General features: G+C 40.0%; 1 protein-coding gene across 2 annotated transcripts; it reads right to left on the reverse strand.

Annotated features, from left to right (window-relative positions):
• Nucleotides 1-848: 848 nt before the first annotated feature.
• On the reverse strand, nt 849-12,529 carry igsf21b (immunoglobin superfamily, member 21b). 2 transcript variants are annotated; one of them, XM_072696773.1, is made up of 10 exons: nt 12,191-12,529; nt 8,024-8,136; nt 6,871-6,992; nt 6,632-6,750; nt 5,807-5,922; nt 3,861-4,344; nt 3,640-3,740; nt 2,561-2,753; nt 1,107-1,145; nt 849-1,016 (listed from the first exon to the last, which is right to left on the reverse strand). In XM_072696773.1, exons 1-10 carry the CDS (start codon nt 12,276-12,278, stop codon nt 940-942), a joined length of 1,452 nt encoding a protein of 483 aa, XP_072552874.1. In that variant the 5' UTR covers nt 12,279-12,529; the 3' UTR covers nt 849-939. The 2 variants fall into 2 exon arrangements, with proteins under 2 accessions (XP_072552874.1, XP_072552875.1); XM_072696774.1 differs by lacking the exon at nt 5,807-5,922 and having other exon boundaries at nt 6,672-6,750.
• Between the last annotated feature and the right edge of the window lie 2,829 nt (nt 12,530-15,358).

The raw sequence follows: 15,358 nt of genomic DNA on the forward strand, positions 1-15,358 counted from the left end.
TTCACTTGAGTGGATCACTGAAGCTGCTTAGGAAATGTAATAGACATAGGCCTAAATAACTAGTTCATTAATGATAATATTTAGAACATTCTCCCGTAGCCGAAATGTTGTTGATCGAATTAAGTCAGAGTTGGTGTCTTAAGTTCACTTCAGTTTTGCACTAGAGCTACTTAGCTAATATAATAACAATGGACAATGGGGGCAATGGAACTGAAAAAAGCTTAAAAAAGCAAGCTTCAGGCACCAACATCTTAGCTGAATGACTACTTTGGAGTGAGGGAACATTTGTGGAAATGTAATTCTTCTAGTTTGAATAGCTGTAATAACATAAAATCATGCACAGAAATGATTGAACTCAATTCAAATGTATTTATTGTTCTGCCCTATAAATAACTTAGATTAAAGTGGTCTGAACTATGCTGGAAATGTCAAGAACATGCCTTCAGGATTAGGCCTGGAGCTAAAGACTGAAGTAAGGTAGATCTCCAGGAGGAGGAGGACTTGCTCATCACTGATCTCATATGGATTTTGAAAATGTTAAACAATTAAAACAAACAATAACAACAAACCTAAAAAAACAAGCAGTGACTAGCGTAGCATCATGATGTCTGCCCTGCATGTAGATACAGTTCTGCACTGTAAGGACTGCACTGATTTATTTGTTTAAAAACATACGTGATGATCACAGTTTGAGAGAAAGAGTGCAAAGCCAAGGCAAGTGACGATTTTAGGAAAGACGTGTGATATGTGATGTGAGTTGAACCGTGGCTGAACCAAGTGCGCATTTGGTCTTTCCCTGTCTATTTGTTTCACCTGTGTTTCATCTTGATAGACAGTGCAGAGCTGTGTGTGTGAAGAGAAGAGAAATAGCAGGCGTCTGAAGAGTTGAAGCTGAAGCTGTCAGGGAGAGCACAGAAGTAAGCCAAGATTTCTTTCTGTTCATGTAAACTCCAGGGTCAGTGATAGCAGCAGCATCGTCAATGTGGGTCCAAACGCCTTGCCACCCGAGTCAGCAACTGAAATCCATAGAAAATTCATCACTCATTATCATCACTGCACTATATTTGGGGTTTGGCTTTAGTCACTTTTCCAAAAGATGGTCTTACCATTAAATTGCAGCTTGTCCTTCTTTATTCTTGGATTTTCTATTTGAATAAAAAACAAAATCTAAGTTACATTTCTACAGGGTGGTATGAAGATAAAACGGTTCAACAGAAGGTGTGTGAGATTGTGTTATCACTGACTAATGCATGGAATGCACAATAGTATCACACCTAAATACTGTGACTGATCTGAGGGTTGGTTACTAATGTTTGTGCTGCATTTCACACTTTCATTTATAATAAATAATAGGAGGTGTGTGTTTTGCCACTGAACAGAAAAATATTCTACCAGGGGGCAGCTGTCGCATTGTTCAATCCCCAGGTCACCAGTTCAATCCCCTGGACCGTCAGGGAGTGGTGGGCAGAGGGAGGAAAGGAACTCCATCAACATTCACGGCTGAGGTGCCCTTGAGCAAGTGGGGAGCCACCTGGTGCTAAGGTGCCTCCCCACTGCGCTTGGTCTGTTACCCATTCACTAGTGTGAATGTGTGTGTGTGTGCACTGCTACAGATGAATGCAGAGGTTGAATGATCTTGTATTGCTGTGCAATGACTTTACAGCCACACTGTTTCTATTAGGAGTGTGTTGGTGTTTAACACTAACCGCACAGTACGAAATGTGTCTGAGAATTTTACTCAACACTGAGCACAGTGTGTGGGTGTATGATAGGCCCACTGAACTGAACAACAAAAGGCTTGTGTACATTTTTAAAGTTTGGTGTGAATTGGTTAATTGTAGATGAACTTTCTGATTTCTTTATAGTGATGGTTTAGGAACAGCAGGTCTACAGTGCAAATATATAAATTTTATTCACTGTCCAAAACCAACCAGTGAACTTAATGTTAATACAGAAAAAAGTTTGGGGGGAGCTTTTGCCTCACAACACCCTGCATGTACTTCTCCAATAAGAATGGATCTTAAAAAGTAGCGTCAGTAAATATCATTAATAGAATTATTTTAGCTGTTTTCCACATTTTGTCATAACATGATTGTGGCAGTTATTCTTTACATTGTGTCCAAAGTTAATGATTAATGGACCAATAGAAATGTTCCGAAATGACTTAGAATAAAATCTTTTTTCATTGACCTCCATTGAAACGTAAAAGGTTAACTTCTCCAGTAAAGATATAAGGGTTTTGTGTGACAGCAACATGTTTAAGACCAGATTTTTATCTCAAAGTGATAATAAAACAGTGGTTTAGGCATTAGGCAACTTGTGAGGAAGGTTTTAGAAGCTTTAGAGTAAACGTTTCAGACATCTGGTTCCTATCAACTACCACTGTGAACAATTATGGTTCTATAACAGTGTATTTCACATTAAACTACACTAAATTACTTTGTTTACATCTGAATGGTGCAATTATACAGAACCATTGAAAAAAAAACACTTATAGGAGTGGGTGGGTGATCTGATACTAATTCAACACTATGAGGTGTGTGCAGTGCTTGATACTGACCGAACACTATGAGGCGTGTGTGTGTGTTGGTGGAGCCTAATGGATTCTCTGCAGTGCAGCGGTACATGGAGCCATTGAGCTCTGCAGGAACTCTCTCCAAAATCAGAACCTTCCCTTCCCTCTCAGAACTGCCATCCAGCAGCAGCCCCCCAACACGCGTCCATGTGAACAGAGGCTCTGGGAACACCTCATTCTGTACAACAAACACCACACACCACACATGCACAAGTACAGTTTCACAGCTGTAATACTTTAAACTCTAGGCTAATAATTCATGTATTAGTCTTGGGATTATTATTTAGAATGTCCATGAATTATTAAGTAACTAGTTAGACATTAATTAATTATGAGTATAGACGGGAAGTGTTAGAGTTTAAACACTGTTCATTCAGAGAACCCCAAAGCCACACTGCAATACACCAGGCAGTCAGCTCAGTTAAGATACAGATTTCTTGGCACAAAACATTTGACTAAATATGTTAATTAAATGATTAATTGAATCAGGTGTGTTTGTGCAGGGAAACCACCAATCCCCACAACACCCCCACAACAGACTGTTATTCATTGCTGCTATAACTACAAAGCTCATTTATTCCCATGTATTTTTTGTTGTATGACACTAAATGCCTGGAAAGAGAAGAGATTTAAAGGTAATTAACATTCATATGCAGTAAAAATCCCCCTGGCAATATTCTTTAAATGCATACATTTCCTCATATAAGACTCCTAATTTAAATTCCGGAAGCTTCCTACTTGCTTCCAGCCACACTTAGAAGCATCAGGGCAGTAGTCCAACAAATTCAGTGTAACAGAGCTCAGAATAGAAATGCATATATATTATAATAGCTGATAAAGTTATGTTAAACAGAATTAAATGGTTAAAAGGTCAATATTGTTGCAAATATTTAACAAGAATGAATACCACTTCTATAGGACAAGTGACAAGTTAAAACTGTAGTATGGATTCAGTATGAAATTAAGTTCATCATTCGGTTTGTCCTGAAATATTGACATTTCAAATGTCAACCCTCTTTACTGTGGCATGTACCTTCAATGCAGGTAGTGTGTCATGATCTTACCCCCTTGGTTCCCACTTGGAATCCCTCCACAGCAATGCGGACTGTATCTCCGACTTTCGCTCTGCTTGGAGTCATGGAGAGTTTAGGTCCTTTTGGAGCAGCTTGAGAAAGTAAGAGACAATGCAAGAATAAACACATACACACTGCATCCAACAATAAAGGCAGCATGGGTCTTCTTTTAAATATAGTGATGTGTCTCATACTCATGTTCTCATACTCACACAGCGTGACTTCAGCCTGCATGGGCATGGAGAGGGCAGGGTGTTTGACCTCACAGCTGAATAGAGCGTCGTTGTCCAGTTGTGGATTTAGGTGCCAGGTAAGCATGGCCTGCACCTCCATGGTGCCATCGCTGAACTCCGTCCTTGTGTGGTTGAAGTAATAGAGCGGGCTGGAACTCAGCACCCAGCGTGGGAATTCCCGGCTGACCACAGTCTCTGGGATTATCTCAGTGGTGGGCCGGGGGCCCTCCTGGCCAAGTGCTCCTGGGGTATAGCTCTGATGGGGACGGACCCTGTCTAGCCGCACTGGTACCACATCTGGTTCAAGGAGAGAAAGTGACTTCTGCAACTTTGTGTCATCTAGATCCCGGCTGATCAGAGGCCTGCTGTCTTTGACTGAGAACAAACCTCTGCTCTTAGATGCATCTGCAGACTGGGCAGAGGGGACCACCTCAATCAATTCACCATCCCGCTTAAAGTACACCTGAGAAAAAAGAAACCACAGCAAGGGAGAATGAATAAAAAATAACTTACATTTCAAGTTCTGCCTCTCAGTTGGATCAGCAATACAGTTCGACTTGACCTTACACAAAAAACAGCCTGCTTATGAACAGAGATTGCTTTAATGTTTTATTGGATTTTTATTTTGTTTCCCCCTTGTTCTCAATTAATTGATCTTTTCTATCTGCAGGTTAGGGCTCCATCATCAGACTCTAAACCATACTAGGCTGTGGTGTTACCACTCAATTCCTGTCTTACATTGAATTATTAAATTTGGTTGTTTTTATTACTAATATTTAATTTCATGGTTTCATAACATATCATCTCACAAGTTAAAATCCTGCCAATGCTATATCCCTCCTTGGTTGAGAGCCTGAGAGAAGGAAATACTCATCCTCCCAACTTGGGAGGGTAGTATGATACAGGGAGTCCTTACCTGCAAGTGACAATTAGCAATGAATGAATTTGAGAGGGGGCATACACTACAAATCTGATCCTAAAGGTTAGTGATATATCAAATCAACAATACTTTGGATGCAGTCAGCCAAGACATGCCAAATATGTGCTATGTGCTTCTTTAGGTTACAGTGTGGGATGCTAGCCTAATGTAAATGCCCTCATTCAGACAGTCCATGGCTGTGCTCAAATGTTGTCTGCATTATTACATTATTACATTACATTATTGCGAGTGGCAAGCATGTTTGTAGTCATCTAGACCCAGTTTTCCAAAAGTTCTGTATAATGAAGAATATTTTAACTGGTGGAGAAAGTGTTTAATGTAATCCTCAAGCTAGCATTTAGCACTTTGTCCTTTGTGCTAAGAGGCTTTTGGGAACCCTATTCGTGAATGTTCGTTATTTATCATGAGACAGCTGGGCTGTGGACTACAATGCATTCTGCTCAGCTTTTGGAGGAGGATTTTTGCCCCTCTCCCTTCTTTGATGTGTTTATTGTGCCTCTTGTTTAAGACCCGCTTCAGACAGTTAGCAACCTGGATATCATAATATCAAGTAATAAAATCTATTCGTTCCAGTTTTCAAATCATCTAGTTGCTGATCATGTGTGTACAGAATGCAGCTCTGTGTGTCTGCATGTGTGTGCAGCTTTGTTATTATGTATGTTAGGTGGCAGTATAACACCACAATAGCCTGAACATGTCCTGTGATAATATGAAGGGGGCTCTTGGATTTGCCAAGCCCCAGAGCCTTGTGTGGTGTTAGTCCAGGCCTGCTAACCAACACTGGACTAGCATCTCCCATTTTAAACTAAAAAATCCAGCCAACAAACATGTCTTGGCTGACTGTGTATGAGGTAAATTATTTATCATGTTAATATTTTTGTTTGATGTTTCACCAAATTATTCCTTTACAGTCTGAAATGTCTCTGAGGTCATAATTTTACATGTGAGGAATTCCCATTATCCTGATATTAAATCACGGACTAACCACAGGCGCTGGTTTTCCTCCAGTCACGATGCACACGAGGGTGAAATTTTGGGCCTCATAGCGATTGAATCGTGACGGTTGATCTGCCGCAATTACAGAGATGGATTTTGGAGGTGCTGAGAGGGAAAAAGTCAGTTGTACTCATTAGTGTATCAAATCATTTAGATGGTCGGAGAGAGAATACAGCTTCGGAGCATCCTTAAGGCCACAGAAAGTTCACAAGGAAAGTTCAAAAAGTCATTAGAAGAGCCCTGAGTCATGTTCTGTGCCAATGGCTGTTTAGTTACAACTGCTTAGAGGCTTTAAAGCAATCTGCTCATCAGAATACTGACGTAGGAAACCAGAAGAACACATCACCACCATATCGCCATTTTCTCCATGCTAACATAATCCTTTTTCAGCATGACAATTCGCACTTCTATCAGTACTTAGCAGATCATTACAAGAGCTTCTGCACACATCTCGCTCCTCATGTCACAGCATGCCCTCCTCTGGAGAATTACTCACTCAATTAATCAAAGCAAGCTAGAGGAGTTGGCTTAACATGCTTCTGAGCTCCCCCCCTGAGACCCACGGGCAAATAGGCAGCTCAAACCAAGACAAAAAAAGTATGTACTATTTTACAGCAACTTCTCATTTAGAAAAGCTTTATCTGCTCTCTCCTAGCCTTATACATAGATAATTCTGAATACAGAGGAAGGCAAATTACAAATAAGCTGATTGTGTATTAATGCTTAACCACTGTGCACCACCCAGCTTATCCCAGGTGGAATAGTGCTAACATTGAAGATGATAGTGATCTATGTAAACAGGACTGGAACCTACACATAACAGCAAGTGTTATGCTTCCAGATGCTAAGACCACCTTGTCTCTGGACGCCCTGTCGTAGATTCCCACGTGACATTCATACGGCCCATTGTCTTCCATTTGAACCTCGGGGAGCCTAGATACAAGAGAGAGAATGAAATCTCAGTTATTATGAAAGTGCCTTAGTGCATTCTGACAGGGGAAACAACAGGCAATATCAAACGTAAGCCATGGCTCAGCTGGACGTGACCTTTACCTCACAGTTGACTGGTAAACAAGGTCCTCTCTTCTGCGAAAATCCTCCATGTGAGAGAAATTGGTATTGTACATGGCATCGTAGGTAAATATCTTTTGCTTTGAACTGCCACCCTCTGTAACCTTAAAAACAATGATGCACAGTGTCATCGATTTGAAGCACCAAAAGCTACATGAGTACTAATAGTAGGGGTGGACCAATCGTGATTTTTCTAAATAGCTGATTCCAATTTCTTTACTAAATTAGCCATGGGTGCTTTTTAGAATCCAAAGTGTACACCGTGTAAGCTAAAGAAATAAATGAAACACATTAGCACATTTCCAGGACATTTTATTAGTATGATAAATATAATAATATTTTTGCAGTCACCATTTGTCTAAATAAGACAACTGCAACACAGAATCAATCTGTCAGAATCAAAAGAATCAGAATCTGCCAATTGCTTGTTTTGAAAAAGAACTGGCCGATTGTGCATGTTAAACTAATAGTGTGCACTTGTGGAGAATTTTAGACTGCTGCACCCGAGTGAGTGAGTTACAAGCTCTGTCTGTAAGAATATTCACATCAAAATATATAACATTACTCAGATTTTTAAACTAAAAACTATTAATATGTCAACTAAAAGACTTCTGTGAAACTTTTATAACAATTTCAATTTGGAAAAAGGGTTTAGAAAGTAAGGACATTTGGACTGTTTCCAATCATATCAAAGATTGGCAAAAATTTTGGAGTCAAGCAGAGAGGGGTCACGATTTATGCTTTACTAAGTAATTAATAAGGGTGCTGCAGATGAAGTGACAGAGTTCTATTAAAAATGTCATCACATTGTGAAAGAAGAAATAGTTTCTGGCCTGCTGCTAATGCGCTGTAATTGAATGCTGTATCAGGAAACTCATCTTTCAAGGCTGTGGCGCAGCATGCCAAAAAAAGATCCCAAAATGAAAAAGCCTTGTCCTAGAACCACTGAACCATGAACCTTTAATCCTAAATATATTTTCATATTTCAGTCCGCTTTCCTTTCACACTGTATCAGAAGGGGGGTTGGCTGGTGGTTATAAAATGCATGCAGGAAATTAAGGAATGGCTGCTTAAGAAAAAAAAAACAATAATATTGATGGGTGTGAATGCAGAGATGTAGCCTTAGCTCACTCACCCGAAACCACACTATTTCTCTCAGGTTGCCGTCAGTTCTGAAATTGCACTTCAAAGTCACCGTATCGCCCATGACAACGGGGGGCAGAGGCTCGATGGTAACTGTTAAATACCCTGCGGGACAGAAGGAAAGATCACACACTGAACCTGTACTGCCCCAGAACACTTTTATCCCAATGACTACAGCAGCAGGATTACTATAATCTTACAGTCTTGAGAATTATTAGAATTTTCAGCAGTACTACAACTGATAACCACTCAAAATCCAGAGTATAGTAAGGTGCACTGTGTGTCCAAAAAAAAGCTACATGAAGGTGCACCCACTGCTTGTATAAGCCCCTAGAAATGAGAATGAGATGTTCTGGAGCAGGGGCTGCCAGCCCTTGTTTTGGAGGACCTCCTGTGCTGCATATTTAAGGATTTACTCTTCTGCCAACAAATCAGCTAATTAGCAAACCCTTTCTCAGTTAAAGGTAGTGTGTTAGACTAGGAATCCACTAAAATGTGCAGGTGTAGATGGTCCTCCAGGACCAGGGTTGGGAACCACTGTTCTGGAACGCACAAGCCTAAGATCACCATGTCCAATGCCAGTCTCATCAATGGGGTAGAAAGCCACTAGCATCTGCAGTCTCTGGAGCTATGGACCTTTATCCAGTTCCTTTGGGGTGATTTGGAGTGTCATTTGTGATCCAGAAGTAATCATCAAACATTAATACCTGACCTCGCTAATGCTCTTGAGGCTGAATGCACAAGATCCTCATAGCAATGTTCCAACATCAAGTGTAAAGCCTTTCCAGAACAGTACAGGCTGTAACACTGCCACTGCAGCAAAGCAGATCAAACTCCTTATTAATGTTCCATTTTAGAAGAAAAGCTGGTGTCAAACTTTTATACTCAGCATACATATGTTCAAAACTGCTTATTGACAACATTGGACTTACATTCTCTAAAATTCACAAATGAAATTTGAGAATAATATATTATACATTACGATAAGGCATTCATATGGAACCCAAGAGATTAAAGAAAAAAGCATTTCTGATGCAAAACCAATTTATATAGAAATTGAAAGCAGGCCAGGGGAAGATGTCTTACTGCTGAGATTCTCTAAGCGATCTAATCAATATTTAATGTGGTTCAAAATCAGTCGACTCAGCATGACTGTTAAACTAATATTTATCTACCGAGTACAAATAATTGAGCCTAATCAGCTTAAACTCAGTTTAACATTACAAATTGAAGAAGTATTTTCTTATCAAAACCTTGCATATTGCATATTAGAAAGATTAAAAAGGAACACATAATTCCATGACTTTGTTTGTCACTAAATGCCCCCCAGTATCAAGTAGATTTTACAACCCACGCATTAATTCCATGTAGAAGAAAGATATCTAATGGCTTTCTAGCTATATGTCAGCCATCCATCTGTTATCATGCATTAGAAAAAGATGTTGTTCAGCTTAGCCCATTATGTAACGGTCGTTACAAGGTCACATGTATTCATCGCGAATAGTTTAAAGCTTAAAGGGAACATACTAAATGTAATCAAATGGTTTTTAGTAAATCCTTCATCAAGCGTGTGGTGCTACACTGCTGTTGCTGAATGCAACCTGCTTAGCAAACATGAACATCAGCAAGTGTCTTTGTTGAGATAGTTACCACCAGTTGCTGACAGACATATTTGTTACAACAACACACATAGTCAGAAAATGACCCAAATGAAGCAGAATGACCTCATTTAACTTCTACATGAAATGGATATTATACAGTATATTGGAATATCGGTTGACATAAATAACATGGGCCAGAGTTGGAGAGCGTCTTGGGTACAAGCCCATTGAGACGATTCCTATGTGATAAAGAGAAATCAGTGTGGGAAGCAATATAATCTGTCACAAATTCAGTGACCTACAAAATCCCCCAGTTCCTCCGTATTGGCTCATCCACTGTGACGTCGGCGGATGGATTATTTTTTCATGTTTTTTTTCTGCCCCCCCTCCCTAATCCATGAGCTTTTCTTCCATCAACCAAGTGCTTCTGCATTGCTGCCCCACATGCAGCTCAGAAACTAAGGCCAGAAGGTCCTACACTCCTGCAAGCACTTAGCAACGCATATATGTAATGCTCAATATGAGGGTCTTTGACTCTAAAAACTACTCATTAATGAAGCGAAAATAACATTTCCCATGGAAAAGGAACTGTGGTCAGAAGCTTGCCCGCTGTAGCCGTGAAGAGGTATGCATTCTAAAGACATCTGCACACATCTAGAAGGATTAGCCGGGACTTTGTGAAGATAGGATCGCTTTAGCAATCGCTAATGCAGCATTTTCCGGTTTTGCTCGTTGGAGTCCCCTTGAACTGTACTTCTTTTGAGTTTCCTCTGCTCTAACACACCTGACTCCTGTCATCAGCTCAGTATCAAACACCTCTGGAGGTTAAAATGGGTCTTTTCGAGAAGGAAAATACTCAAATGTACAGAGCTAAGAAAGACTGGACAACACTAAGATGGTGTTTCCCATTATGTCTTGGCCTACAGGAATTTGATTTCAATGTGATTCATCTAACAATCTAATCTGGGATCTTTAAATAATGCTTACACAACCTCCCTTCTACAGCATTAAACCTTGCCAGTCTGTAATAAGTAGTGACACACCTTTAAATGATCAGTCACATTTATTTTATATCATGGGACACATATTTATGACATATTTTAGCAGAGAAATAAAACTTCACACTCATTATCTAGTCTTGAGTTGCATATGCTACAAGTTCCCTCTGGAACTGAACAGAGTGCCTGTCAGAGGACCATGAACGAAGTCAGTAAGTCTTTCCTCATCACATGGTTACTCAGTTTGGCTCAGATTGGCCAGAAGAAAATGACTGACATTTATTTGAAGCTTGCTCACTTTCTCTAACCCAGCAAGCTGATCCAATCACTGCGGTTCAGGTGAACATCAAGGCTACATATAACAGTAAGAGTACCAACAAACATGCGCATCATATATACGACCATATACATTTGTGACACAACAGTGTCATTTCAGTAAGTGCAGACATTCGTGTCCATTGCGAAGCTCCGGTCCTTTCTTGTGTCTAGAGTGCCTTAACACGGATGAACTGCATATTTTTTGGACATTTCAGGCTTCATTTTTGTTATTCCTTTAGTTTTACCAATGATGACCCTTGGAATGACCTCAATTGAATCAAATGAATCCCACCAAGGCAGAATTAGTGCTTTCAGTGTAATGTATTTTGAATGTCAAAAAAAAAGCCTGAAGTACAGTCAAGTACAGGTGGGAATAAAAAGAAAAGTGTCTGTCAAGGACAGATCTGCACCACTGCTAACGGAAAGAAGGATGCCATGACATACAGCTAGTAGTAAGCATTACTGAATTCCTGCTACAGTAAGGACTCTTGGGAGGCTATCATAGAGATGCAGCTGTAATTACTGGATAATCACTAGGCAATCATGACTGCCTAACAACACAGTGCACTTGGACGGTGCTGGGCCGGACTAGATATAATGACATTGAATGTTATGCAACTGTCTACTCTTCAATAATCAAGAATCAAATATCACTTAAGAGAAGATGACTATTAGTGATTCATATTATTAGTCAGTGACATTAGTGACCTTTAATTGCTTTATGTGTAGATCAGCCCCCCTAAAATATGGGTCAGGTCAAAAGCTTAAGCCTTTATTCCTCATATAACTATTCGCCTGTTACCTAGTGTGAGACAGTGGTCTCTACTGAGGCCGAATGTAATGAAATCAGTATGCCAGAATACAGCAGCGGAAACACAGGGCTCTGAGGATGCTTATCCAGTGACAGGTTATAGGCAAATCACAGCAGAAGTGGAAGCCTGCAGGTAAGTTAGCCTGCAGTGGACATCACCTAGTGGAGATGAAAGGTGGAAGTTAACACACACTGGAGTACTGCTGCAACACAACAAGGTGTCCTTCCACTGTTCATACACTACTTGCCTTTCTCAACCAGTGTTGCCTATGAAAACGCTCACACCTCACATGCTGAGGGCATTTCCCGCTTCTCGCTGACCTCTGGCCAGCTGAGATGGCATCAAAGCCGGTGTGTGTATTAGAAGGAAATTCAATAAGAAAACAAAGTGAGCTAAAAACCGATTACATGAATAAAAGAACAACCCTCACCTCTCACCGAGTCCATCAGAGCGGAGCACAGAAGCAGCAATAAAGTGACCACAGTGTTCATTTTCGAGGCTGAGATGAGTGAAGCCATGAGCGTCGCATTCCCATATTCTCCTCAGACCTCCTTGGGTAGTCCACACAGCCCCCATCCCAAAGTGACTGCGCCGGGCAAGTCGTCAGAACGCTCCATGTCTTTTCATCCGGGCTAAAGACGCTCCTTTCTCTGTATTCCTGTCAGAGAGGCGCCTGCAGGTCTGTGCTGCTGGTGGCTGCATCCAGAATTACATGGGGCAGAGAGGGGGATTATCGCAGCAGCAACAGCTTCCACTGAAATTCCCTCCCGTTCCCTCGTTTGCTCGCTACAACTTGCTCGCGCGCCGCGCACGCACGCGCTCGCGCGCTCCCGCTCCAGCCAGCGCTGCTGCGCAGCCTCCAACGAAGCACAGCGCACTTAATCGAGCGCGCGCGTCAACACGTTCCGTTACAGGGGTTAAACAAGCAGATCAAATCTGAGCCAAGTTAACGAGGTGCTGTAAAATGAGAAGTAAAGTTGTGTATATGAACAGTGCAGTGTGTTAAAAATGGTAAATGCTTAAAAAGTGTCAGTATTTTAGCTCTTAAACTAGTCCAGATGGCTAACAGCATTGCCTCTGTGGTAGACTGTGGTTAGCTAGATACCCTGGTCCAGCAAACCCACCAAGCTACACCAATACCAGCATTACAACACACACAACATCATTACAACATGAAGATCTAATGTAGGGTGACCAGACGGCCTCTTTTTCCCCGACATGAGGAAAGATTTGGGATGTAACAAATGCATCCCATCGAGTTTTCTAAATTGTCCAAAGAGCGTGCGGAAACCGCTTTAAACATGTCTGCTTAAGTCCCGCCTTCTCACCGCCACTATTGGTCCACATGTACCTGCATCTACATGCAGCTATTGGTCAAACTGCTTCCCACCACAGCCGACTTGCCACAGAAGATTTTTTTTATATAAATTGCATTGATGTATTTGTTAATACATTTTACCTGGTCATGAAAATAAATAAAAAACATAATATAAAAGGTGGTAAAATTAAATCATTGCTTTTTTATTATTTTGCTTGTAAGACACTAAAGTTGAAATGAAAGATGATTTGACCATATAGGCTTGTTTAGGCGATTTATCAATTTTGATAAATGTTTATGTATGAATGGTCATTAATGCTGTTTTCTTATTTCTGAGATATTTAACTCGCCCCTACATTTATACATACACACTGCCACGGTCCTACAGCTTAAAATACAGTCATCTTATGTAATGTAAATTGCTCTGGATTAGAGCAGCAACCAAATGCCATAAATGTAGAAGTAAAAGAGTCAGCCAGCCAATATGAACTTGAAACCAACTTAACTTTAGGTACAATTAGTTTTAGTGGCAACAATGATAGTATTATGTCTTAAGGTTCTAGAAAGAAAGTAAGAAAAACAAAAGAACAAGGATCACAATCTTCAGAAAACAAATATGGACACTATTAATAGCTGATAAAGCCACAACTCACCAGGGAAAAGCTGATTGTACACATCTGGCGGATGTATTTAATTATTATTATTATTATTATTATTAGTAGTAGTAGTAGTAGTAGTGGTAGTAGTAGTAAAATAAGAACAGTTTATTTATATGTTAACTATTAATTATTATGCAAAAAGTTTGAGAAAAAAGGATCCGCTCTTTAACCTCAATGAACATTTCAAGATGAATGGACAAACAGAATTGGTCCAAAATTAAATAGAAAGTTAACTAACTGAAAGTCAAGAATGCACACGTTCAAGAGTACAGGATTGTACAAGTACATGTTTTTGGCTTATTTTTTGTTTAGTTTTTTTGGACACTTATGTAATGATACTGTTAAAATAGAGGTAAATCAGAAATCAATGGTAAACGTGGCCATGGATGAGCCAAGCTTCACAAACCCTCCACATGCCCAAAAGACTAAGTCTAAATCTTTAAAAACAATATAGGATATATTAATATAATATAGGATTTTTTTAAATCAGTAAAATTCCTTTTTAACTCCCAAACTGTTCCCTCATTGAGAAAGTCCAGTATTTATAGTCCCCATCTAACACCTAGCTTATCTAATCTGTACTTCATTAAAAATTAAACACAGTAAACCTGTGTTCTTCTTACCAACGTATCAGGAACTTCACTGAAAAGAAGAAATCTCTGCTACCTTTTACTGCATATGCTTATTGGTGTGCATTTTAACTGTATATAGTGGTATTACACTACCCATTCCTGAGCTACCATATGGATGCACCACCACCAAGTTCACACTGAAGGGTAATGGTCTGAATTTGCTTGATCTAAAGCGTGCGTCATTTCCACATGAATAAAATATATTACATCAACACATATTTGCCCTCTTTGGATTACTTTCTTTTGGCAATAATTGTGTGTGAATGTAATTTTATTAGTTTGGAAATGTACCAATTAATCTCCGAGTATTCAATTTTTCAGTGCATGTTCAGTTATGTCATGACAAATGCATGATTAAAAGAGGGAATGGAGTTTCATGGGGCATATTAATTGAAAGTTTTTTCCCCCCTCAGTCTTCTACAAGCACTGCAAGTATTCGGAATCGGTCTTGGCTTTGCCTTGCTGTCCTGCTGAGTTGAAAGGATTTGAAAAAGACTCTGACTGGCACATAGCACAAACAGGGGGGAAAAAATCTGCGCATGCTGCTGCACTCTAAGTAATGGCTGTCTGTTTTCACACAGTTAGCAGCACTTGAAGTTCGTCAACACAAAGCACCAAAGCAATTGTTCTTTTCAAACATGGCTAACAAACTTAAAGCCATTATCTTGACTATAGTCTTCAATTAGCCATAATCAGTAGCTGGATTACAACCCACAGGCCAATCACACATCTTCAAACAGAAGACTTCTACCAGCATGAAATATTTATCAGCTGCTGGGCCTATAGACTCCCTTAATACACCTCTGCAAGGTTCCTAATGGTATTATACCTTGTTTCTTAAGCTCAAACGAGCTCAGTTGTGGGCCGACTTGCTTATCTTATGCTGCCCTGGTCCAAACTGACCATGAAACACGTGTTGCCTTAAGAATTGTTTACCATTCATGCCTGGATTCCACATTCAAATCCATTCCAACTGACATCCAAAAGTA

Source organism: Salminus brasiliensis, chromosome 14, assembly GCF_030463535.1.
Source record: "Salminus brasiliensis chromosome 14, fSalBra1.hap2, whole genome shotgun sequence".
Lineage (NCBI taxonomy): Eukaryota > Metazoa > Chordata > Actinopteri > Characiformes > Bryconidae > Salminus > Salminus brasiliensis.